The sequence below is a fragment of the Podarcis erhardii genome, assembly GCF_964252035.2.
Source record: "Podarcis erhardii genome assembly, chromosome: 10".
Classification (NCBI taxonomy): Eukaryota; Metazoa; Chordata; class Lepidosauria; order Squamata; family Lacertidae; genus Podarcis; species Podarcis erhardii.
In genome coordinates this window covers 34,709,370-34,730,215 of record NC_138500.1, presented here as the reverse complement: position 1 = coordinate 34,730,215, position 20,846 = coordinate 34,709,370, and the positions used below count along the sequence as shown (strand labels likewise).

Sequence of the window (20,846 nt, the reverse complement as noted above, 5' to 3'; positions counted from 1 at the left end):
CTGAATGTGAGGACCCAGAAGCAATGGACGCTGGGAAGTGTAGTCCCAGCCTGCCTCGTGGTGGGTAGTGGGAAAGGATGAAGTGTACTCGTTCGGTTCTGGGAGTCGAGCGTATATTTGGCAAAGCCGTTCTCTTCAGTTAACTTATCTTAATTTAAAAATAAACATTTTTGCTGCCTGTGTGATTTCAATGTTGCTTTCGGGCGGAATTAGCAATCGTGGTTTTATTTAAATATAGCAAGGCAAGCACATGCCCAAAATAAGTAGCTTGGGAAGGTTTCAAAAGTATTCAAGAATAAGACTTTAGAATAACACTTTAAGGCTGTGTTATGTACTGAGTTGAATAGGTTCCAAATTACAGCAGTCTGATTGGTCCTAGAACAATAGGATTTAGAATGCAGCAGTCTGATTGGTCCTAGAACAATAGGATTCAGAATGCAGCAGTCTGATTGGTCCACAGGAGCCACCCAATCCAACTCCAGATGGAAGTGAATCCGCAACCTGATTGGCCTACAGGAGAATCCCGGAATTAGCCAATCACGTGGGGCTCATTGTGTAAATAATGTATATAAAGGAGACATTTCAAGGGAACTTTCATTTCTCACTACTATGAGCTGAATAAAGAGCATGAAATCCACACTCAACTCTGAGTATATTTCACTGGCGACAAAGGTGGGATCCCGCTGAGCTGACCACCACACAGAGCACCACAGCACCGCCACGTGCCACACGGCTGCCTTGCACCGTGTATCCATGCTTCAGCTCCGGGACCCAAGGAACTCAGAATGGCAACCAAAAGCAGCTTCTCGCCGTTCAACCCAGCATCCGGAGACTGGGAAGCGTACGCCTCCCATTTCACCTTCCTCCTAGAAGCCAAAGGGGTCACCAACGAAGAAGACGCCAAGAAGAGAGCGATATTCTTCAGTGTCTGCGGAGAGGAGACGTTCGAAATTGCCCGGGCTCTCCTTGCGCCTGAAGACGTTGCTACTGTTCCTTACAAAACAATAATGGAACGGCTGAAGGGGCACTTCTCACCACAGCCCTTGGTGGTGGCCCATACAGGGATTGACAGAGAGATAGAGCCCTCGGTGGTAGCTCTTCGAAATGCCTTCTACGGAAAGCGGCAAGCCCCTGGGGAAACCATAACTGGGTTTGTGACCTCACTCCACCAAGCCGCCCGGTTCTGCAACTTCTCAGAGTTGGAAAACATGCTTCGTGACCGCCTCGTTGGTGGCCTGAAGGATGAGAAGCTGCAACGACGCCTCTACGCCAAGAAAGACCTAACGTTCCAGGTTGCGCTGGAGGAGGCCCTGGCAACCGAAGCTGCCGAGAGGTCGACGCAAGAGGCACGGCCAAGCCTGCCGTCCCAACTGAGGGTCCACCACGAAGACCTCACCAACGATTCAGGATCCGACAGGGAGGAGGTGCACCGAGTACAGCGGCGCACTCAAGCAGCGCACAGACCATGGCTGCTTCGACGAGAAGGAGGGAACTGCGCAAGCTGCGGGGAGAGTCATGAGAGGAGGACCTGCCGTTTCCGCAACGCAGAGTGCAGGCAGTGCAGAAAATTGGGACACATTGCCCAGGTGTGTCGGGCTCAGCCCACCCGACGCCAGGCATCAGATGACCAATCCAAAAACCCCAGGCCCGGGGGCCCAACACACCAAGGCAACTCGACAGAGATCACAGACTGCCAGGTATACCAGTTGCCCCACCCAACATAGAGAAAATTTATTTAGAGGTACAGATAGAGGGGGCCCCGTGCTACATGGAGCTTGACATGGATTCAACTCTGTCCATAATCTCGGCAAGGACCTTAAAGAAACTATGCCCTAGTGGGGGTCCCAAACTCAGGCCGGCCCCATTCACCCTCCGGGACTGCCAGAAACGCAAGGTCCCCACAATGGGGGTGGGGACCTTCAGGGTGTATGCGGCAATTGGACTTGCTTGTGGTCAAGGGGCCCTACATTACCTTACTGGGATTGGCATGGGTTGGACCACTGGGGCTAGCCATCACCGGGGTGAACCACACTAGCTTATAAGTGGATGTGGACGGCATATGCAAGGAATTTCCGGGGGTTTTCAATGGGAAATTGGGACAGTATACTCCCCCCCCCATTGCCCTACAGCTTGACCCCCACAGTATGACCTGTGAGGCTCAAGGCCTGCCGGGTCCCATTCGCCCTGAAACCCCGTATAGACGAGGAATTGGACTGGCTTGTGGAGCAAGGAGTGCTGGAGCCTATGCCTAATGCCCCCTGGGAAACCCCGATCATCACACCCGTCAAGCCTAATGGCTTGGTCCACATCTGCGCAGACTACAAATGTACCATAAACAAGGCCCTCACAGCCCACGCATACCCAGTGCCAGTGGTCAGCCATGTCCTCGCCACCCTGGCTGGGTCAAAATTTTTTGGCAAGCTGGACTTGGCCCAAACCTATCAACAGCTGCCTGTGGATGAGGCCACAGCAGAGGCACAGACGATTGTGACGCACAGAGGAGCGTTCAAGGTAAAGCGGCTGCAATTCGGTGTCAGCGTGGCACCAGGCATATTCCAAAATCTAATGGACTCTCTCCTTAAAGGGATTCCTGGCACCACCCCCTTCTTCGATGATGTGTTGATTGCTGGGCCCATGCCAGAGGAGTTTGAGGACTGCCTCCGCACCTTTCTGCACCATTTCCAGACTGTGGGTCTCAAGGTGAAGCGGGAAAAGTGTCTACCAGGAGTGCCTCAGGTGGACTTTCTGGGATTTATAGTGGACGCAGAAGGGGTCCACCCGACTGGGGACAAGGTACGGGCCATTTGAGATGCCCCAGTGCCCAAGGGCAAGACTGAACTTCTTGGGACTACTGAACTTTTACCATGCCTTCCTCCCCCATAAGGTGGCGGTAGCGGAGCCCCTACACAGACTCCTGGACAAGCAGGCCCCTTGGGTGTGGGGCCAGCACCAGGAGGCCACATTCCAGGCAGTCAAGGACTTGCTCGTCTCAAACCCGGTCTTGGCACACTTTGGCGAGAGGCTGCCGGTGGTGCTAGCATGCGATGCCTCGCCCTATGGAATTGGCACTGTCCGATTGGTCCTAGAACAATAGGATCCAGAATGCAGCAGTCTGATTGGTCTGCAGGAGCCACCTAATCCAACTCCAGGTGGAAGTGAATTCGCAACCTGATTGGCCTACAGGAGAATCCCGGAATTAGGCAATCATGTGGGACCCATTGTGTAAATAATGTATATAAAGGAGACATTCCTCACTACTATGAGCTGAATAAAGAGCACGAAATCCACACTCGACTCCAAGTATATTTCAGGCTGGGTTTCAGTATATACATTTTACCTTGAGTGAGCCTCGCTGGAGCTAATGGCTCTTACTAGTAGAAATGTATAGGCTTGCACTGTTACTCTCCAGCATACTACCTAAATGTAGTTGAAGGGATAGTAGATTTTAAATCAAACAGATTTTCTGGTCAGTATTGGTTGTTTAATTTACAAACACTGGAAATGTTAATGTGATACATTCAGTTGCTTGGAAGAACTTTATTCAGTTCACAGTTGTATTTAGAATAAGGAGTGGCAGGCACTGTCACTTGTGAAAAGGATAGTTGCTTTATGCTGAGCTATGGAAAGTGCATTTCCTACACCCCCCAGTATAAATTTGCTATAAAGAAAGCCAGCTCATATACTGAGCTGATTACTTGACACTGAGGTTAGACAACACTTCTTCTTTTTTTAAAAAAAAGTTCCCTTATATACCTCACTGTGTGTTCATACCTTCTCATGTTAGTTATTTATTATGTTGGCTTAACAAGATTAATGCAAATCCATAGCACTTTTTTCTTCTTTATATTGTTCTACTTGTGTCTCTAAAAGACCATGAATTGACAACCTATTACAAGATCAATGGTCCAGCTGCCTTCTGGTTCAGAATGATTAATATGCTCGTCTCCCATATTGCTGGGATAGTTTGGATATAAGCACTCAGGAGTGTGTGGTGGTGAATAGAAATTATTTTATATTTAATTTTTTATTGTGCAAGGTGATCTTATGGATATATCTTTTACTCTGTAGTGGTAGTCCCATAAGCTAAATGAGGCCTGCGCCCTAGTAAGTATATTTAGGATTGCAGCCTTAATCTCTCCTACCTTATAAGCACCATTTACCTTTAGGGATACTCCATTTAATACACTGTGTCTAAAATTAAAATTTTATTGTGTACTATTTGTACATGGTTATAAGTATACAAAGGTATATGGTATATATTTATGTATTCTGCTTTACAGAGTTGCATAGGCAAAATTGACAAATTTTTGCCCACTAGGCAGTTACAGTCTACAACAGTGGGGGAAACTACAGAGGGAGGAAAAGACAAAGATAGAGTAGGAAGAATGTGGGCAAGTGCCATTGCACTTACTTCATTCAAAAGGAATTTAAAGAATCCTGTAGTCTGTCAAGGGAAAATCTTCAAGAATATATTCCAGGAGCCTCCCAAGCTTCTCCCTGTGGTTCTCAATGTATTACAATTGCAAATGAAATACAGTATCATTGGGTCAAAGGGTTTAGGTGGAGATCCACAAGGCTCTATTTTATCTCCTATGCTTTTAAAAATCTTTTCAGGGTTTTCCAAACTTGAGTTCCAGCTGTATTTGGACTACAGTTCCCAACATCTCTGCTCACTGATCCTGCTAGTTAGGGATGATGGGAGTTGTAGTCTAACAACAGCTGGAGACTCAAGTTTGGGAAACCCTGATCTAAGTTAAACAAATGAGAATCATTGAGGGGGATGTGGGCTCAGGTACCACCATCTAGCTCTACGTTACCTCTCATCTAATTAAGGTGAGCCAGTAGACATTCTAAACCAGTAGTTAAACTTAATAATGGACCGAATGAGGAACAATAAACAAACCTAATCCAGCTAAGGCAGAAATACTGCTTATGAGTAGTTCATTTGTCCAGTTAAGTGGCCCAAATAGGTTTTGAATGAAGCCTCACCCCACCCGCCCCCAAAAGGAGCAGATAGATAATTTGGAGGTGCTACTAGATCAGGGGTCAGCAAACTTTTTCAGCAGGGGGCCAGTCCGCTGTCCCTCAGACCTTGTGGGAGGCCGGACTATATTTGGGGGGGGGGGTGAATGAATTCCTATGCCCCACAAATAACCCAGAGATGCATTTTAAATAAAAGGACACATCCTACTCATGTAAAAACATGCTGATTTCCGGACCGTCTGTGGGCTGGATTTAGAAGGTGATTGGGCTGGATCCGGCCCCCGGGCCTTAGTTTGTCTACCCATGTACTAGATTCATAGGTGGCCTCTGTGCCATAGAACATCTTTTATAAAACAACCACATCCATATCTGAACACAGCTAACTTTGAAACAATTATCCAAGTTTTGGTAACCTAATTATATTATTGTGGTGGCTGCCTTTGAAACTTGTTCAGAAACTCCACTTGGCCCAAATAAAGCAGAAAGATCAGGAGCATAGTCTGGTTAAACCACAGAGGCTAGGACGTGCCGATCAGAAGGTCGGCAGCCGCAACAGGGTGAGCTCCCGTTGCTCGGTCCCTGCTCCTGCCAACCTAGCAGTTCGAAAGCACGTCAAAGTGCAAGTAGATAAATAGGTACTGCTCTGGCAGGAAGGTAAACGGCGTTTCCGTCTGCTGCTCTGGTTCGCCAGAAGCGGCTTAGTCATGCTGGCCACATGCTGTACGCCGGCTCCCTCGGCCAATAAAGCAAGATGAGCACCGCAACCCCAGAGTCGGTCATGACTGGACCTAATGGTCAGGCGTACCTTTACCTTTACCTTATAAAAATAAAAGAGAATTGACCTTGTAGTACCAGATACACTTTTATACCAGTATGCAAACCACTACTGGATGGTACAACTTTTAAGGCTATAAATTTATAGTCAGACTTTTGGCCAGTGTACATGGTTAATCCAAGGTGCCCTGTTCAAATCATTCATCCATCAGACCCATAGTTCTAATATTTCAATCCCTCCTTAGTAGATTTCTGATGCAAGCAAAGCAATACAGTGTAATATAGTAACACACAGGTGAAAAAATACCATTTGTTTACAATCATTCTGCACAGCTTGGGTTATTGTTCTGCAGAGAAATAACTGGTCACATGAAATTGACTACTCTTAACCTCCAGCTGCTACAATCACATTAAGATACTTTGAAAATGCATTAAATACTTTCACAATACTATTTTTCCATGGAAACAATTTATGCTTTCACCACCAGAATGATCAAATGTAATAGGAAATAATGCAGAACAGAAGGTCTGCTCATAAAATCACCCAAAAATATAGGCGCACACTTGTCTATTTTCACACATTAAGGTTGCAGACTTGAGTACATTTATCTAGCATCAAGCCATATTAAAACATGCAAGGCTTCCTTAGAGTACACAGGTATAAGACTTATGATGTAAATTTGATCGCCCAGTTCTAGTCATGTTTACTTCGAAACAATCCCATTTATTTCAGTAAGACAGACTGCTGCATGTATGCCCTTACTAGGAAATAGGTCTCATTCAATTATGTGGGACTTGCTAAAGGGTCTGATTCTATTTCTGTGCTCGCTTCTTTGCAAAAATTGGAAAGCAGAAAACTTATTCACACTTAACTTTTCTGTCCCACTCCGGGTGAATTCAATGGAACAATGTTGGCTTGATGTCATGTTTGTGACAAGACAACCTCCTTGAATGTTGCCCTGAATACCTATATGCGCTATGCCTGCATATAAGCTTTCAGCCTTTTATTTGCACTTTGTACTTTCCGTATATATTTGTACTTTCGCTTACCATTCTACTGGACAGCAACTCTTGCCTTGGTCCTCCCTCTTCGATGCCCCAGTGAGCATACTGACAGCTGCGCAACACAACTACCGGGGGGTGGGGGGAACCCTGGCATATAGAGAGATAAGGATGATGCAGAGCTCTGTCTTGTGCAAATTCAGTTTTATGCACTTCACTGGGGGGGGGGATCACAAAGGAGGTGGGCATCCAGCAAAAAAACCATTGGCAATCCTACCTACCATTGCACTCACGTTGGGAGAGAATTGGGAGGTGCAGGGAGAGTGGTTTTGACTGTGTGCAATTTTGACTTTTTGCACTATTCCTGGAACATAACCCCCACATACGTTGAGAGTCAACTGTACTGCTAAACTTCGGAAAACATCAAGACAGTGTACAATATAATACAAGAAAACATGGTGCACTATAAAAACAATACAAAATAATCGTTGAAAGGACTGACTAATCAAGAATGTTTAAACAGCTGTATAAGTGTGTCAGCATAAAAAGTTCTTCAAGAGATGCCTGAAAGTCAAATGTGAGGATGCCTGCCAAATCTCTGTTGGAAGCGTATTCCACAGCATAGGACCAATGACCCTAAATGCCAAACTTTTAGAATTGGTCATTTGGATCTTTATAACACAGGGGACCACCAACAGTGCTTCTTTCGATTATTGAGTTGGGTTCGAAGGACTCAGGTGGTTCTTAACATCGACTGGACCCAAGTTGTTCAGGGTTTTGTATATTAGCACAACAGTCTTGAACCCATCTTGGTAGCATATGGGAAGCCAGTGAATATATTTTAGCAGAGGTTTATATGGTGCTGGCTATCTGTCCCCATAAGCAGTCTAACGGTTCCATCTTGGAAGTTCCCCATCAGGCCCAAGGGCCGATCCACATAGACTGCTTTGCATACACTACAGGTGACCAGATTATCTCATTACCAAATGGATCTGGTAAAAGGCACTCAACCACAAGAGGTTCCTTGGACAAAAAAATTACAAAAATATATCCAGACAAAAATATACTCTTAAGTACCTGATCCATTACAGGGAAAATTTATTATATGCTAAAGGCATGCAGCCTAATGTCACTATACTGTGTTAAGGGCTTGCCGATCAGAAGGTTGGCAGTTCGAATCCCCGTGACGGGGTGAACTCCCGTTGCTTGGTCCCAGCTCCTGCCAACCTAGCAGTTCAAAAGCATGTCAAAGTGCAAGTAGATAAATAGGTACCGCTCTGGCGGGAAAGTAAACGGCGTTTCCGTGTGCTGCTCTGGTTCGCTGGAAGTGGCTTAGTCATGCTGGCCACATGAGCTGTATGCCAGCTCCCTCAGCCAGTAAAGCGAGATGAGCACCGCAACCCCAGAGTTGTCCGCAACTGGACCTAACGGTCAAGGGTCCCTTTACCTTTATACTGTGTTAAAATTCCTTAGGCTACAGAAGACAGCCAAATATTCTTGTGCTTATAAAAACCGCCAGGAGCATCTGTCTCTGGTCACAGTTAAAACTGTTGTTTAGCAACAATAAATACAAACCGAAAATAACATAAAATAGCCATACATCACAGCAAGCACCCTGAAGTAAAACAATTAAAAGTTACATCAGTGCAAACATAACCAGCTATGTAGCCCCAGTACTGTAAATATAGTAGTACTGTAAATCAGCAGTACTGTAAATATATTGTAATGGGAGCAATGCACAGCAATATCAGTTAAAACGTCTCCTGGGTGCAGAGCTGTAGACAGGTAATATTGCACTCCTGGCAGAACCAGCCAGATTGCGCCCCTAGCCACGGACAAATTAGCTCTTCTTTCCGCCTCTCCTCCAACCCCAACCCCGCACCCCACCCACTGAATTCACCCTCTGTTTAAAACCATTTCTTATGAGGCAATAATCGATACTTATATTTATGGACATATTTTTAAGCCGATTTTGCGCCCCTCAATCGCCTGCGCCCCTGGGGGGGGGGGGCCCACCTCACCACCCCCTAGCTACGGCCCTGCCTGGGTGACAGCCCGTCTCTTGAATATACTGTGCGTATTTTTAAGTAATTAGTAATTGTTGCATATGAGAAGAAGTCTCAGTGGTGAATCTGTGTGTCATACAAGAATTACTACCGCTAGGAAATCCCCAGAGGGTTAACTGAGTTAGTGTTACAGCAGAACAACGAAGAATATTGTTTGCCACCGGGCCAGGTTTTGTTGTGTTACAAGCTTTTGCCGATCAGAGTCGACGAATCATGAATCTTCATGGCACTGCCTACCCCATCCCTCCATGACCCTCTCTCTGGCCGTGCTTAAAATGATCGGAATCTGTTGCATCCTTTTGAAAAGGGGAGGGATTCTTAAATGCAGGCTCCCGCTCTCTAGGAATGTGTGCCGGAAGAAGCGGGCTGGGGTGGATAAGCGAACCGGGAGCATTTCAATCGAACCACTAGCTGACGTTAAACCAGCTCAGTCCCTCTGACTGATGTGGAATAAACCGGTTTAAATGCCACCGCTATCACTGTTTCCTGGGCGACAGTGTGACCGCCTCGTCAGCAGCCTAACCCATCCCCTTTTGAACCCGGGGAAGGACACGCTCGCCGGCTGCCCTATTTCCCTCCCCCGCCAGTAAAGACTACAACTCCCGTCATGCTCTCTCCCTCTCTCTCTCTCTCTCGTCGCGTCGCCTTCTACCTTTTTCCTTTCCCCCGCACCCGCCTCTCCGGCGGCTCGTGCGCATGCGCCTTGGAAGCAGCGTCCGGGGCAGGCAAGCAGTCTCTCCCTAATGTAAGATGGTGGCCGGTCTGGCAGCGGAGCGCGCAGAGCCTGGAGATTACCCGTCTCTCACATAAAGGTCGTCGGAGGAGCCGCCCGGACCCCTTCCCCGCTGCTATAGAAGCCGAGCGAGCGAGCGAGCGAGCGGGAGGAAGGGAGCGCGAGAGGGTATCGCCGCCCCCGCCGCCAGACAGCCGGTCGCCGTGGAGCAGGGACGACGAGGCGGCGGGTGAGTGAGCAGCCGGGGCTCGGGGAGCGCTAGCCGGGGCTGCCTAGCTACGAGAGAGCGGAGGCTTCGCGGGGAGCCTGCAGGCCTCGGCCATCCCTCATGCGCCTGCTCCAGACCCTGGGCCGGCGCCGGGGCTCCCTGTGGCCGGAGGGGCGGGAAGGCGGGCTGGGGCCAGCCAGGGCGGCTCCTGCCCCTGCCCCGGCGGCGGCGGCGGGGGCGGCGAGGGCCGGCTCGCCTCCCTCAGGAGCGCAAGGGTGGTCCGAGGGGTTGCCGGCGCCTGGCCGCTCGCGCCGGGGACCAGCTGGATGGAGAGGGGGCTCGGAGCGAGGCGGAGGCCACGCTGTGGCTGCTCAGGGCGGGGGCTGGGGAGTCAAGAGAGGCGGAGGGCTCTCGGGCAGCGCCTCCTTCGCATCCCCATCCCCACCCCTCCGCCGCCGCTTCTCGCGTGTGCATGTTCAGGAGGAACCTATCGCTCATAGGCTTTGGGTCTGATAAGGTGCTGAGCAGGAGGAGGTTTCTCTCTCCTTCCTTCCTTCCTTCCTTCCTTCCTTCCTTCCTTCCTTCCACAGTATTGAAAGAGGTGGTGGTTGGTGGGGAGGGGAGTATCCAGCCTCTCCAGCAGCAGCACGTGTGTTTGGTAGTGGGTGGCAGTTAAGTGTCCCCTCTTGCCCTATTGTGATGGGCATTTCGAATTTCCCTAGATTTTTAAAATTTCCTCTTACGTTCCCGTACGGCTTTCCCGTTATACAGAAGTCAGTTCCTCATGCCTTATGTTTTGTGGGATGCTCCGATTAAGTAAGGTTGAAGGCCTTTCACCGCTTTCTCTTCCATGGTCTGCATTTCCTTTCTTCCTTCAAAGTGAGGTTATGGTTCCTTCATGTATCTCTCCCCGCCTCCTCCTGCCACTCCACACATACTTTTTTATTAGGGTAGTAATTCCTGACAGATTTCTATACCCTGTGTACTAAAGGTAAACATGTTTCTCAGGAGGAAAATCTATGCTAGTGTAGGACATACATTGTATGTAATGTAAGCCTAGGAAGTAATGCAGTCAGGAGCTGGGCTCTAGAAATTGGCATGTAATTGGCTTCACTACCTTTCACTACTTAAGGGCTTAAGAGTTCTGCTTGTGACTTCTAATAAATTGGTTTAGATTGAAGTGGTGGTGATGTGCATGCTGTAATACTGTCTGTGTTTACCTTTTTTTTAAAAAAAAAATCCAGATCATATTAGCTACTGCCTTTGTGGCCATAGGCATGTTAGCATGGTGATAGTAATAATAAGAGCAAATGATTATTGACGTGACTTTATTTCTTGAAATTATAACGACTGAACAAATTATTAAATATGTCTGGTGTACTTGTTCCTTGTGGTTCAACAAATTCATACAGTCCCCATAAAACATGTAGTTTTAGGAAATCGTTTGTTCAAGTAACTTCATACAGTGGTACCTCAGGTTACATACGCTTCAGGTTACAGACTCTGCTAACCCAGAAATCGTGCTTCAGGTTAAGAACTTTGCTTCAGGATGAGAACAGAAATCGTGCTCTGGTGGCGCGGTAGCAGCAGGAGGCCCCATTAGCTAAAGTGGTGCTTCAGGTTAAGAACAGTTTCAGGTTAAGAACAGACCTCCGGAACGAATTAAGTACTTAACCCGAGGTACCACTGTATATGGTTTGATAGTCAAACACATTATACCAGGTTTAAATCATTCTGAAGTTCTTAGTTTCTAATCCCCCAAACAGAAGTAACACATTCATCCGTTTAGATATGTTTGACAGTTAGACATTTGTAACTATTTTTATTTGTATACCAACTTTCTTGCCTTGTCAAAAAAAGAAAGTTTCTTCTAAGAGAGAATTGTCACTGTATGGTACAGGGGCCACAACGAATGGAACAAGGCATTTATAACTCCGTATTTTCATTATTATTCTTGGCTTCTTTAAGAGAAAGTGTTGCACACTAAAAGGTATCAGATCATGTTGTTTAAGTTGGCATCTTTGAGCCATATGTCTTGGGAGAGCCTAATCAATTCATACTGGACTAATTTGTTAGAAGAATAAATACACACAACTTCTGCATTTCTCATCAGTCATAATTGTGAAATAACCAATGTATCCTTTAGCTCGTCACTGACTTCTTAAAAAGTTGCATAACGTGAGACTTCTCTTGAAGCATATGGCTCCTAAAAATGTAATTCGAAGAATGTATGCAGAGCATCACAATACAAGTTACATCCAAAATATACTACATAAAGATTTTGTATGCCCCCATCCAGAATTACTTCTGACGCAGGTGCTGTAATGTATAAACAGTAGAACTGCACAGTGTGAACAAGTCTGAGTTACTATCCATAGTTACTGCAGAAAGTAATCAAATTCAGTTGTAGGGTGATGGTCTTATTGACCATTTTCATTCCATTTGCAAATATGTAATGTCCTGCTGGAATGAAGCAATTGTTTATATGGAAAAATAATAGAATATCTTAATTATTAAATCTTTTCAGAATGTATATATGCTGTTCAACTCATGCGTCTTTCCCATAAACTCACACTTGAATGTTTCTTCAGGTAGAAAAGGCAAATGGCCAGCCCTATTACTTTTTCTGGGTTTTGTAGAGTTGGAAGGGACCATGAGGATCATCTAGTCCAACCCCTTGCAATGCAGGAATCTGTTGCCCAACGTGGCATTCGAATCCACAGCCCTGAGATTAAGAGTCTTGTGCTCTTCTGGCTGAGCTACCCCCCCTTTTTTCCAGTGCACCACGGGGGTGGGGGATACTTGAATTCTACGTGGGTTGTAGACTTGAGCACTTACATAAATAATATGTGGCATTTATCCCTTTTGATTGATGGGAAGATTGAGGCATAAAGTTGGGATTTGGAGAAGTCATCAAATATTTCTCTTTTAGGATGGTATGGGAAAAAGAAGGTGCTATAGGGAAAGTGAATGCTTTCCTGCCAAGAGAAGGGGCATTTTGAAGAGTGATGTCACCATGAAACCTATTTGCCATAGAATTAGTGCATAAGGTGTATGGGTTATTCATTCATTTGCAGGTATAGGAATAATGTAGGTGCCTCTTTCTGCGAAAGGGAAAAGCAGTACTTCTCTAGGTAATCTGAACTAATTTGCAGTAAAATACATAGACATAAAACTATGACTCAAGTACATATCTTGAATTGTTGACTAACATGATTGAAATGTTTTAATATAATTAATTAGGAGGAACTGCCCAGCTGCTTGCTTAGAAAAACCAATTTTGCTAAAATCTCTCATGTACATGAGAGGTTGATGATATAATGTGCTACAGTACTTGATACATTCAGTTGCTGAACAACTTAGCTAGAGCCCTAGTTCATAAGCTTTGCTTCAGACTATTTGTTGTGTTCATTAATAGTGGTTTCTTCAGAATGTGGTTGCAGCTTTGAAGTACTAAAAGTAATTAGTTTCGAAAAGATAATAATAATAATAATAATGAGAAGAAGAAGATACTGCATCTAACAGCTCAAAAAATGTTAGGAGTGGGCAGTTGTTCTCCAGGTGCCTAGTCTAGGCATCAGAAGCTTCTGATAAGAGGCAGTAGTGTAGGGCTGCTATCAGGCCAGCTACTAGCTCACCTATGTGGATTATTCTATACATGGGCAAATAACTCTGTTAACCCTCTTCTCTCCAGTTTGTATGACACAGTTTGTAACACACTCAAATATGAAAAGCAACTGGGTTTTGAGCAGAGTTTTTGACAATATTCAGCTGCTTATTTTTACTTGCCTATTCATGGCATATTAGTGGGAGTCAGGGATTGAGATAGCAGCAGGATGCCAAAATATGGTGTTGTCCACATTCTGCATGTTTGCCTTAATAAACCTTTTGCCTTTTTCTTGGCTTCAATTATAGTGAGGTATGAACAGAGCCAATATTGCTGGCCCTTTAGTCCTTTCATGACTCAAAACATAGCCCCTCTCAATCATTAGTTGCCAATGTGACTTTTAAATTTGCAGGTTGAGAATATTCCATCCTTGAAATACTGTGGTGTTAATCTGATAAAGCAAAGTTGTCACAAGAATCATTGTACATTTAATTTAAACTTTATTTCTGCCCTGTTGGAAGTAATTGTTTGGCTTCTACAAGGGATTTTTCTCATTCTTGAAGGGTTATTATTCTGTGGTAGAGCACATGGTTTACCTACAGAACATCCCAGGTTAAATCCTAACGTCTCCAGTTAGAAGGCTTTTAAATTTAGGGTTGGGAACGACCTCTGCTTGAGCCTTTGGGAGAGGTACTGCCAGTTAAGATGGACAACACTGGGGCTGACTTGGTATAAGGCAGCCGTGTCTTCATCTGACTCATTGACCTCTTTAATTCATGATACCACCCTGGTTTAAATACAAGCTTTGATAAGCCATAGTAAGGAAGAATGATGTGCATTTTATCGATACAATATTTCAAGATGTTCAGTATTTGCTGCTGTCCAAGCATATAGGGTGGCATGTACAGGTGCAGAAAAGGGTAGCAATGGCTATCTGTGATGACTGTATATTCCAGTGTCAGATGCAGTATGCACCTGAATACTTGGGGACTCTGAGTGGGAAAGTGCTATTGTGCTTATGTCCTGCTTATGGGATTCCCATAGATACCTGGTTGGCTGCTGTGGGAACAGAATGCTAGACTAGATAGACCTTTGGTACAATTCAGCAGTGCTCTTATTAACATCTTAAGTACAAGCAGCTATGTTTACATGTAGGCTTAAATATATTTATATTATATTTTTGGCCAAGATGGAAGTCTCCTTCCTGAAGTTTGGAGAGAGTTACAGGGAAACCAACAGAATTGCAAATACAGTACAGTGGTACCTCTGGTTAAGTACTTAATTTGTTCCGGAGGTCCGTTCTTAACCTGAAACTGTTCTTAATCTGAAGCACCATTTTAGCTAATGGGGCCTCCTGCGGCCGTTGCGCCACTGGAGCACAATTTCTGTTCTCATCCTGAAGCAAAGTTCTTAACCCGAGGTACTATTTCTGGGTTAGCAGAGTCTGTAACCTGAAGTGTCTGTAACCCGAGGTACCACTGTATTTAAGATCATTTTTAAAAGAAATGTTTTGAGGAACGCGGGGCTAATGCATTTTAATCATAGGAATAGCATTTCTTATGCAAGGTGGAAGCTGTAAATTGTAAATTTGCTCCTGTTGTAGTGAAGCTTGACTATTAAAAAAAAGATGCAGGTATATTAACTTAGGCATATTGTTATGAGCATGAATTGTATTTGAATTTTCAACAGGCCAATCTTATTTAATTTTTATATATATTCACAGTGAGGGAACAAGAAACCCACCTGTGCAAATGGCTGATCAGACAGCAAGTACTCAGTGGAACTTCCTTCCAGCTCTGGTTTCATTGTAGTAAAACAATCTGAACTGTGTTTAAGACACCAGTTTAGTTTATCCCAGCAGAATTCTTAAACGTCAAGCCTAAACTTCAAATCTTTTGAGTTTCTTGGAGGAAAATTGTGGTTTTGTTGTACCCTGTCCATGGTGCTGCAGTGAAGGTGACTTTCTATATTAGTGAGCAGGTGTTCCAAACCAATGTGGTCTCCATTTTGTTTGTTGAATTATTGGATCAACAACTATTGAACCAATATTTATTATGCTCTTTGGAGTATACCTGTGAGTGATGGATTGTAATAAGTAAATTAAGAAGCCTTCATGAAGGATGATGTAATTTCAATGAGAGCATTACCTACATGATTCCTGTTAAACAGTTGGCTTGTTAAGCCATGGCAGTTAGCTTTCAAATAATTTATTGTATGTGTAGATTGCAGGGACGCGAGTGGTGCTGTGGTCTAAACCACAGAGCCTAGGGCTTGCCAGTCAGAAGGTCGACGGTTCGAATCCCTGTGATGGGGTAAGCTCACGTTTTTCGGTCCCAGCTCCTGCCCACCTAGCAGTTTGAAAGTATGCAGTGCAAGTAGATAAATAGGTCCCGCTCCGGCTGGAAGGTAAACGGTGTTTCTGTGCGCTGCTCTGGTTCTCCAGAAGCAGCTTAGTCATGCTGGCCACATGACCCGGAAGCTGTCTGTGGACAAACGCTGGCTCCTTGGCCTATAGAGCGAGATGAGCGCTCAACCCCAGAGTCATCTGCGACTGGACTTAACGGTCAGGGGTACCTTTACCTTTACCTAGATTGCCAGTGTGTAGTTGTGTTAACCTTTCAGAGAGTTCTTGAGAAAACTTGCTAGTTATTTGTGCTCTGCAAGAGTCACCTAGAAAAATGTCCAGTTGACAACCTCGGTGTACTTCAAATGCCACACACCTGCCATTGTATGGTGGCGTATTAATTTCTGATTTGACATTAACTTTTTTGAAGCTGTAGATTTAGCTTGTACCAGAATGTATGTTTAATAGTACTGTGTTTATAAACCACATTTATTCCAGTGCACTTCAGATACTTTACAATGTAAGATACATACTTAAACAGTAATCAGAGATATACAAAAGACAAAACGGTAAAACAGCAAAATTGTCTCAGGCAGTGTTCGAAACTCCCATTGTTCAAGGCGCATTTTGCGACAGGTATTTGCACTAGTGTGAGCTGTTTCTGAGTTCTGGGCACAGTACTGCACCTAAGATTTCAGATTAAAACTGCAGAGTGGAAGGAAAGGAGTACCTTTTTCTGCCTCCGTGCCTCCAGCTACTCTTCGAAGACTGGAGAAGAGACCCTCTTAAGACTATTAGGGAGATGGGCAGGGGAAGGACTAGACCATGTGGAAAATGGATGTAATATTTTAGCTGCAGTTCAGGCATTGGAGCAGCCATGCCATCTTGATGAATTGGGCCTGGTTGGCCTCCCCTATGTCATGTTATTTTTCCTGAAAGTCAGGTGGTTCACCCTCCCGGTGACACATTGTCACCTGACTAGTGATAGAGGTCAGTTTACCTCCTGTCAGCTGTGCATTTCCAAGCAACATACAAGAGTGCATTATATAATGTTCTATTAAGATATACATGCAGGCAACCCCCGATTTGCGCAGGGGTTGCTTTCCTGGTCATTGCACGCTTGCCCCTGTTCCACCCTTTTAGTGACATCTTTAATGACATTTGCAGGTTCAGCGTGTGTGTGCAATTGCACACATATTGGTCACACCTAAAACGGGGTTACCTGTATACCTTTCATATGCTTAAGGTAGGAAATTTAGGTTAGGTTTGAAATAAATCAGTATTATATACCAACTTGTCCCCCTGAAATTTGCTTTTTATCTGCTATGCAGATGCTTAGCTTGCACAAATGAAAAGTTTATCAGTTTCATTACATTTTTCTTCCCACCCCCTGTTAGGCTTCAGACAGCAAGATAATGTGCATATGAAGGAACAATGACAGTGTAAAACTCTGAGCTATGGGTTAGGGACTAAAGGCTACACATGGAAAAGTCCAAATTTCTACTCTTTTCAAATTTGATATACCTAGTGTGATTTACTGTCAGGTTTGACTTTGATGGGAGAAACTCTCAAGCAACTGTATCATAAGGTGGCTGTGAGGACACGGTAATTGGTGGGAAATCATACTATTCCATTAGTCTTCAGTTCCCAACTCTAGTTTCTTGCTTCTTTCCCCCCTCTGTCTCTTGTGTTCATAGGCTGTCTTGTTCCCTGAAGTCTTGGCTAATTTAAAATGTACTGTACCATAAGGTGCTTAAGCATATCTTTTTGTAAGTTGGTAAATGGTAAAGAAAGTAAAGAATCAACATTGTGCTAAACTGTTTTATGGAATCTTAGAACAGTATTTACACATAACACATTACCATTCCAAAACAGAAGTAATTCCAGTTTCTAATGAGAGATCTTGCTTTCTGTTCATGTGCATGGGTCTATCATTGTACCAGTGGAGAGAATGTGATCAAGGTTTTCTCTTTGGTGAATCATGAGGATAACCCTCCAGTACTCGTTAGCTATCTTTGCAGTTATATTACACTGGCTCATTGTGATCTTATAATAAGAATTTAGTTCTTTGTTCCTCTTAAGAATCAATGATAATGGTTTTTTCTCTGCCTTCTACAAGTACATGATATGTATCATATGCTAGAATAATGAACTTGTGAAAAGAAAGGGTACTAATGTCACTACAAATGCTTTACCTAATGTGTGAAAATGGGCTTTATTTTAAGGAAATGTGAACTAACTCATATCACCTGATAGAGTCTATTCACTGTTTGGGCTAAGAGTTAAATGGTAGGACTCTTCTGTTGTGAAGTGGAACAGATTTCCGCAAGAGGTGGTGGACTCTCATTCCTTGGCAGTTTTAAGAAGAGGTTGGATGGCCATCTGTCATGTATGATTTAATTGAGATTCCTGCATTGCAGTGGGTTGGATTACATGACCCTCAGGGTCCCTTCCAACTCTACGATTTTATGATTCCATGAATCACATGTTTGCATAGGCTGTTCTTGAATTGTCTGTTGTCCACTGATTTTATGGCAAGCAATATGAAAACTTTATGAAGCATTCTTTTCATTCCCCAGAAAAGCTGACATCTGAGTAACTAATAAAAAGAAGTTCCTTCATAATATTCTATATCAAGAAAGCCCTTCCGCTTACTATATCAGGAAAGAGAAGCTGCTTGTAAACTTATTTCAGATCAAGATATAACTGCTGAATGCAAAGAAAAGTAATTGTACAAGCTCTTATTCTTTTCCAGAACTTAAACTTTAAAGATATGTTTCAAGTTTATATAATCTTACTTATTATCCTTGTAGCATTTTCAGAAACAATAATACCAGCTTCTATTTTGGTGATGTGTTGGACTAATCTAGACTGGATTTTAAAACTCCTGATAGAAAACTTGTCTGAGTTGTCTGCTACTTGAAGGTACCCTGATGAGAAACTGTATCTAGGAAACTTGATGAAAGAAATACATTTATATATTTACTATTCCAACGCTGTGCCGCTCATGATATTGTTCTTCCATAGCACTTGTGATTAAATTAGAGCACATGCCCAGCAGTTGTATGTTTTGGTTTCACATAAGGAGAAGTAACCTGTAGGCATGAGAAACATCTTCAAAAAACGTTCTTGTGTTAGGTGTATCCCCAAGTGGTAATTACAGAGTAAGCTAGGGCTGCCGTATGTCCAGAATTTCCCAGACATAGCCTGGATTTGACCCTCATAAAAAGCTCAACAACTTTGGCAAGAAAAAAAAAAAGCTCAACAATTATATTTTCACTTTTTGAAATATGACAACCCTGGGGTAAGCAATCAGGGTTTCATTGAGGTTAGGTAAAGACCTTGTTGCATGTATAAATCAACCATTGAGCTCTCTATCTCTCTCACTGGTTTATGGCAAAGGATAAGGCTTCTGAACTTTGAACTGCTTTGCTTCTCTTCATTTTAAAGGGTATTAAACTTGCATATTAATTTGGGGAGGGGGGATTATTAGGTTGCTCTTATTTTTATTATGTATTTTGATATTGTGATTTATGTTGTGAACTGCCCTGAGACCTGCAGGTATAGGGTGCTATACTAATTTTAATAATAACAAGAACAATAAAAATAGTAATAATTCTCCCTCCCAAAAATAAACTTTTACTAAAGCATATATTTCATGATTCATAAGTTCCAAAAGACAATTGACTTGGTCAGTTCAATCTGGGGGCTCGTTCACATGTCCGCTTGTCCCATTCCTTGAAAGCAGTGGTCCAAAAGGTTTTCTGCTTGTCCTGTGCTTTCTAGGCATGGGTCTGAGTGGTTTTACATTTGTTCCACATCTTTACCTGGCAAAACCAGCTCTTTTACCACTGAATCGGAGCAAATGTTAATCTGCTGAAAACCCAGTTGGCGTTTGCTCCGATTCAGCAGTAAAGAGCATTTTTCTTTTTCTTCAGAGAAATGTGGCAGGGCAAGCAGATGTGTGGACAAGCCTTTAATTCTCCCCAGCATATTTCTCTATGCAGTATTGGCCTGAAATGGAGATTTCTCCAGATTTGACACATCCCTTCTTCTACAGAAGTCAGAACTCCAGTGTCAGTAAGGCAGGGGCCACAGAGGTTTAGATGTTGTATGGTGTATGAGGTCTCTCTCCACCCTCAGAGGGGGGAGATCCAAAACACTCTGTGGCTCCTTAGATGCCTTCCCAAGGACCATATCATTACGTTGTTAATATATGTCCTTTTCCTGTAATTATTTCAGTTTTGGTCATGCCCATAACAGTGTGTGTGTAGTAACATTACATTTGTGAGAACAATAAAAATGATTTTAGTGCAACCATCAAAAATCTTAAATAAAATGTATGATTGTAACACTGATTGTGATTACCTTTTGAAGGGTTTTGATGAAATTTATGAATGAGATTACAACACCTGAATGTCACTTTTAAGTACTACAGGCTTCCTCAACCTCGGCCCTCCATATGTTTTTGGCCTACTACTCCCATGATCCCTAGCTAGCAGGACCAGTGGTCAGGGATGATGGGAATTGTAGTCTCAAAACAACTGGAGGGCCGAGGTTGAGGAAGCCTGCTCTAGATATTTGAAATCTGGCTATATTGCCATAACTAACTCTTGAACTAAGGACTGCTGCGTAGATAGTGGCTTATCTCAAAAATAGTTACCAGTATAAAAGTGAACAGCAATTTAGGTTCTTAGCTGTTGACAATCTCTCTAGTTAACTTGGAAAAATAGGTAAGATGATAAATCTTATTGGAGTAGCATATATGTAATTAGCAAGCATAGATGAACTTTTCTGCCATACAGTACAGGGCTTTCTCTGTTAGAAATAAGAAACTCTGTGTGAAGGCACAGTGGCTGTAATAGCTATAAGAGACTACATTTTAGAAATTGTGTTTTGTGCTTCTTAACTGTGATTCCACATTAAGCTATCCTTTCCCTCTAAATTGAAAAACCATAACCTCAAAGCCTTTTGACATTGTTAAAGTGGTCCAATAAATTCTCAGCCTTCTAAGAATCTTAGTTGTCTTTTTCTGTACCTCCTTAACTTTCATAATATTCTTTTGAGGCGCATTGATTATATATACACAGAATTCTAAATGTGGCCAATTTACAGACTGATATAATGAC

At 43.7% G+C, this 20,846-nt stretch overlaps 2 protein-coding genes across 8 annotated transcripts in view; both read left to right on the top strand.

Moving 5' to 3' along the window:
- Positions 1-592: 592 nt before the first annotated feature.
- On the top strand, positions 593-3,238 carry LOC309351083 (uncharacterized protein). 2 transcript variants are annotated; one of them, XR_014160688.1, is made up of 3 exons: positions 593-1,697; positions 2,585-2,793; positions 2,885-3,238. XR_014160688.1 is itself a non-coding variant. In XM_081878427.1 (2 exons), the coding sequence occupies exons 1-2, from the start codon at positions 786-788 to the stop codon at positions 2,621-2,623; spliced, it is 951 nt and encodes a 316-aa protein (XP_081734553.1). In that variant the 5' UTR covers positions 593-785; the 3' UTR covers positions 2,624-3,238. The 2 variants fall into 2 exon arrangements, 1 of the variants encoding a protein (XP_081734553.1); XM_081878427.1 differs by having other exon boundaries at positions 2,585-3,238.
- A 6,290-nt stretch (positions 3,239-9,528) lies between these two features.
- Positions 9,529-20,846, top strand: part of CNOT4 (CCR4-NOT transcription complex subunit 4) — a 53,679-nt gene continuing 42,361 nt past the window's right edge. For 3 of the 6 annotated variants that reach the window (XM_081878619.1, XM_081878621.1, XM_081878618.1), the window contains exon 1: positions 9,529-9,787. The gene's annotated coding sequence lies outside the window, so the exon portion shown is untranslated. The remainder of the gene's footprint in view (positions 9,788-20,846) is intronic. The other 3 variants (XM_081878622.1, XM_081878620.1, XM_081878623.1) reach the window with 2 other exon arrangements.

What these genes read in the sequence shown, in the direction of transcription:
- LOC309351083 (XM_081878427.1), top strand. Translation starts at nt 786, where the DNA reads ATGGCAACCAAAAGCAGCTTCTCGCCGTTCAACCCAGCATCCGGAGAC. An exon ending in CAGAGATCACAGACTGCCAG is followed by an intron (nt 1,698 to 2,584) that starts GTATACCAGTTG and finishes CTCTCCTTAAAG; the next exon opens with GGATTCCTGGCACCACCCCC.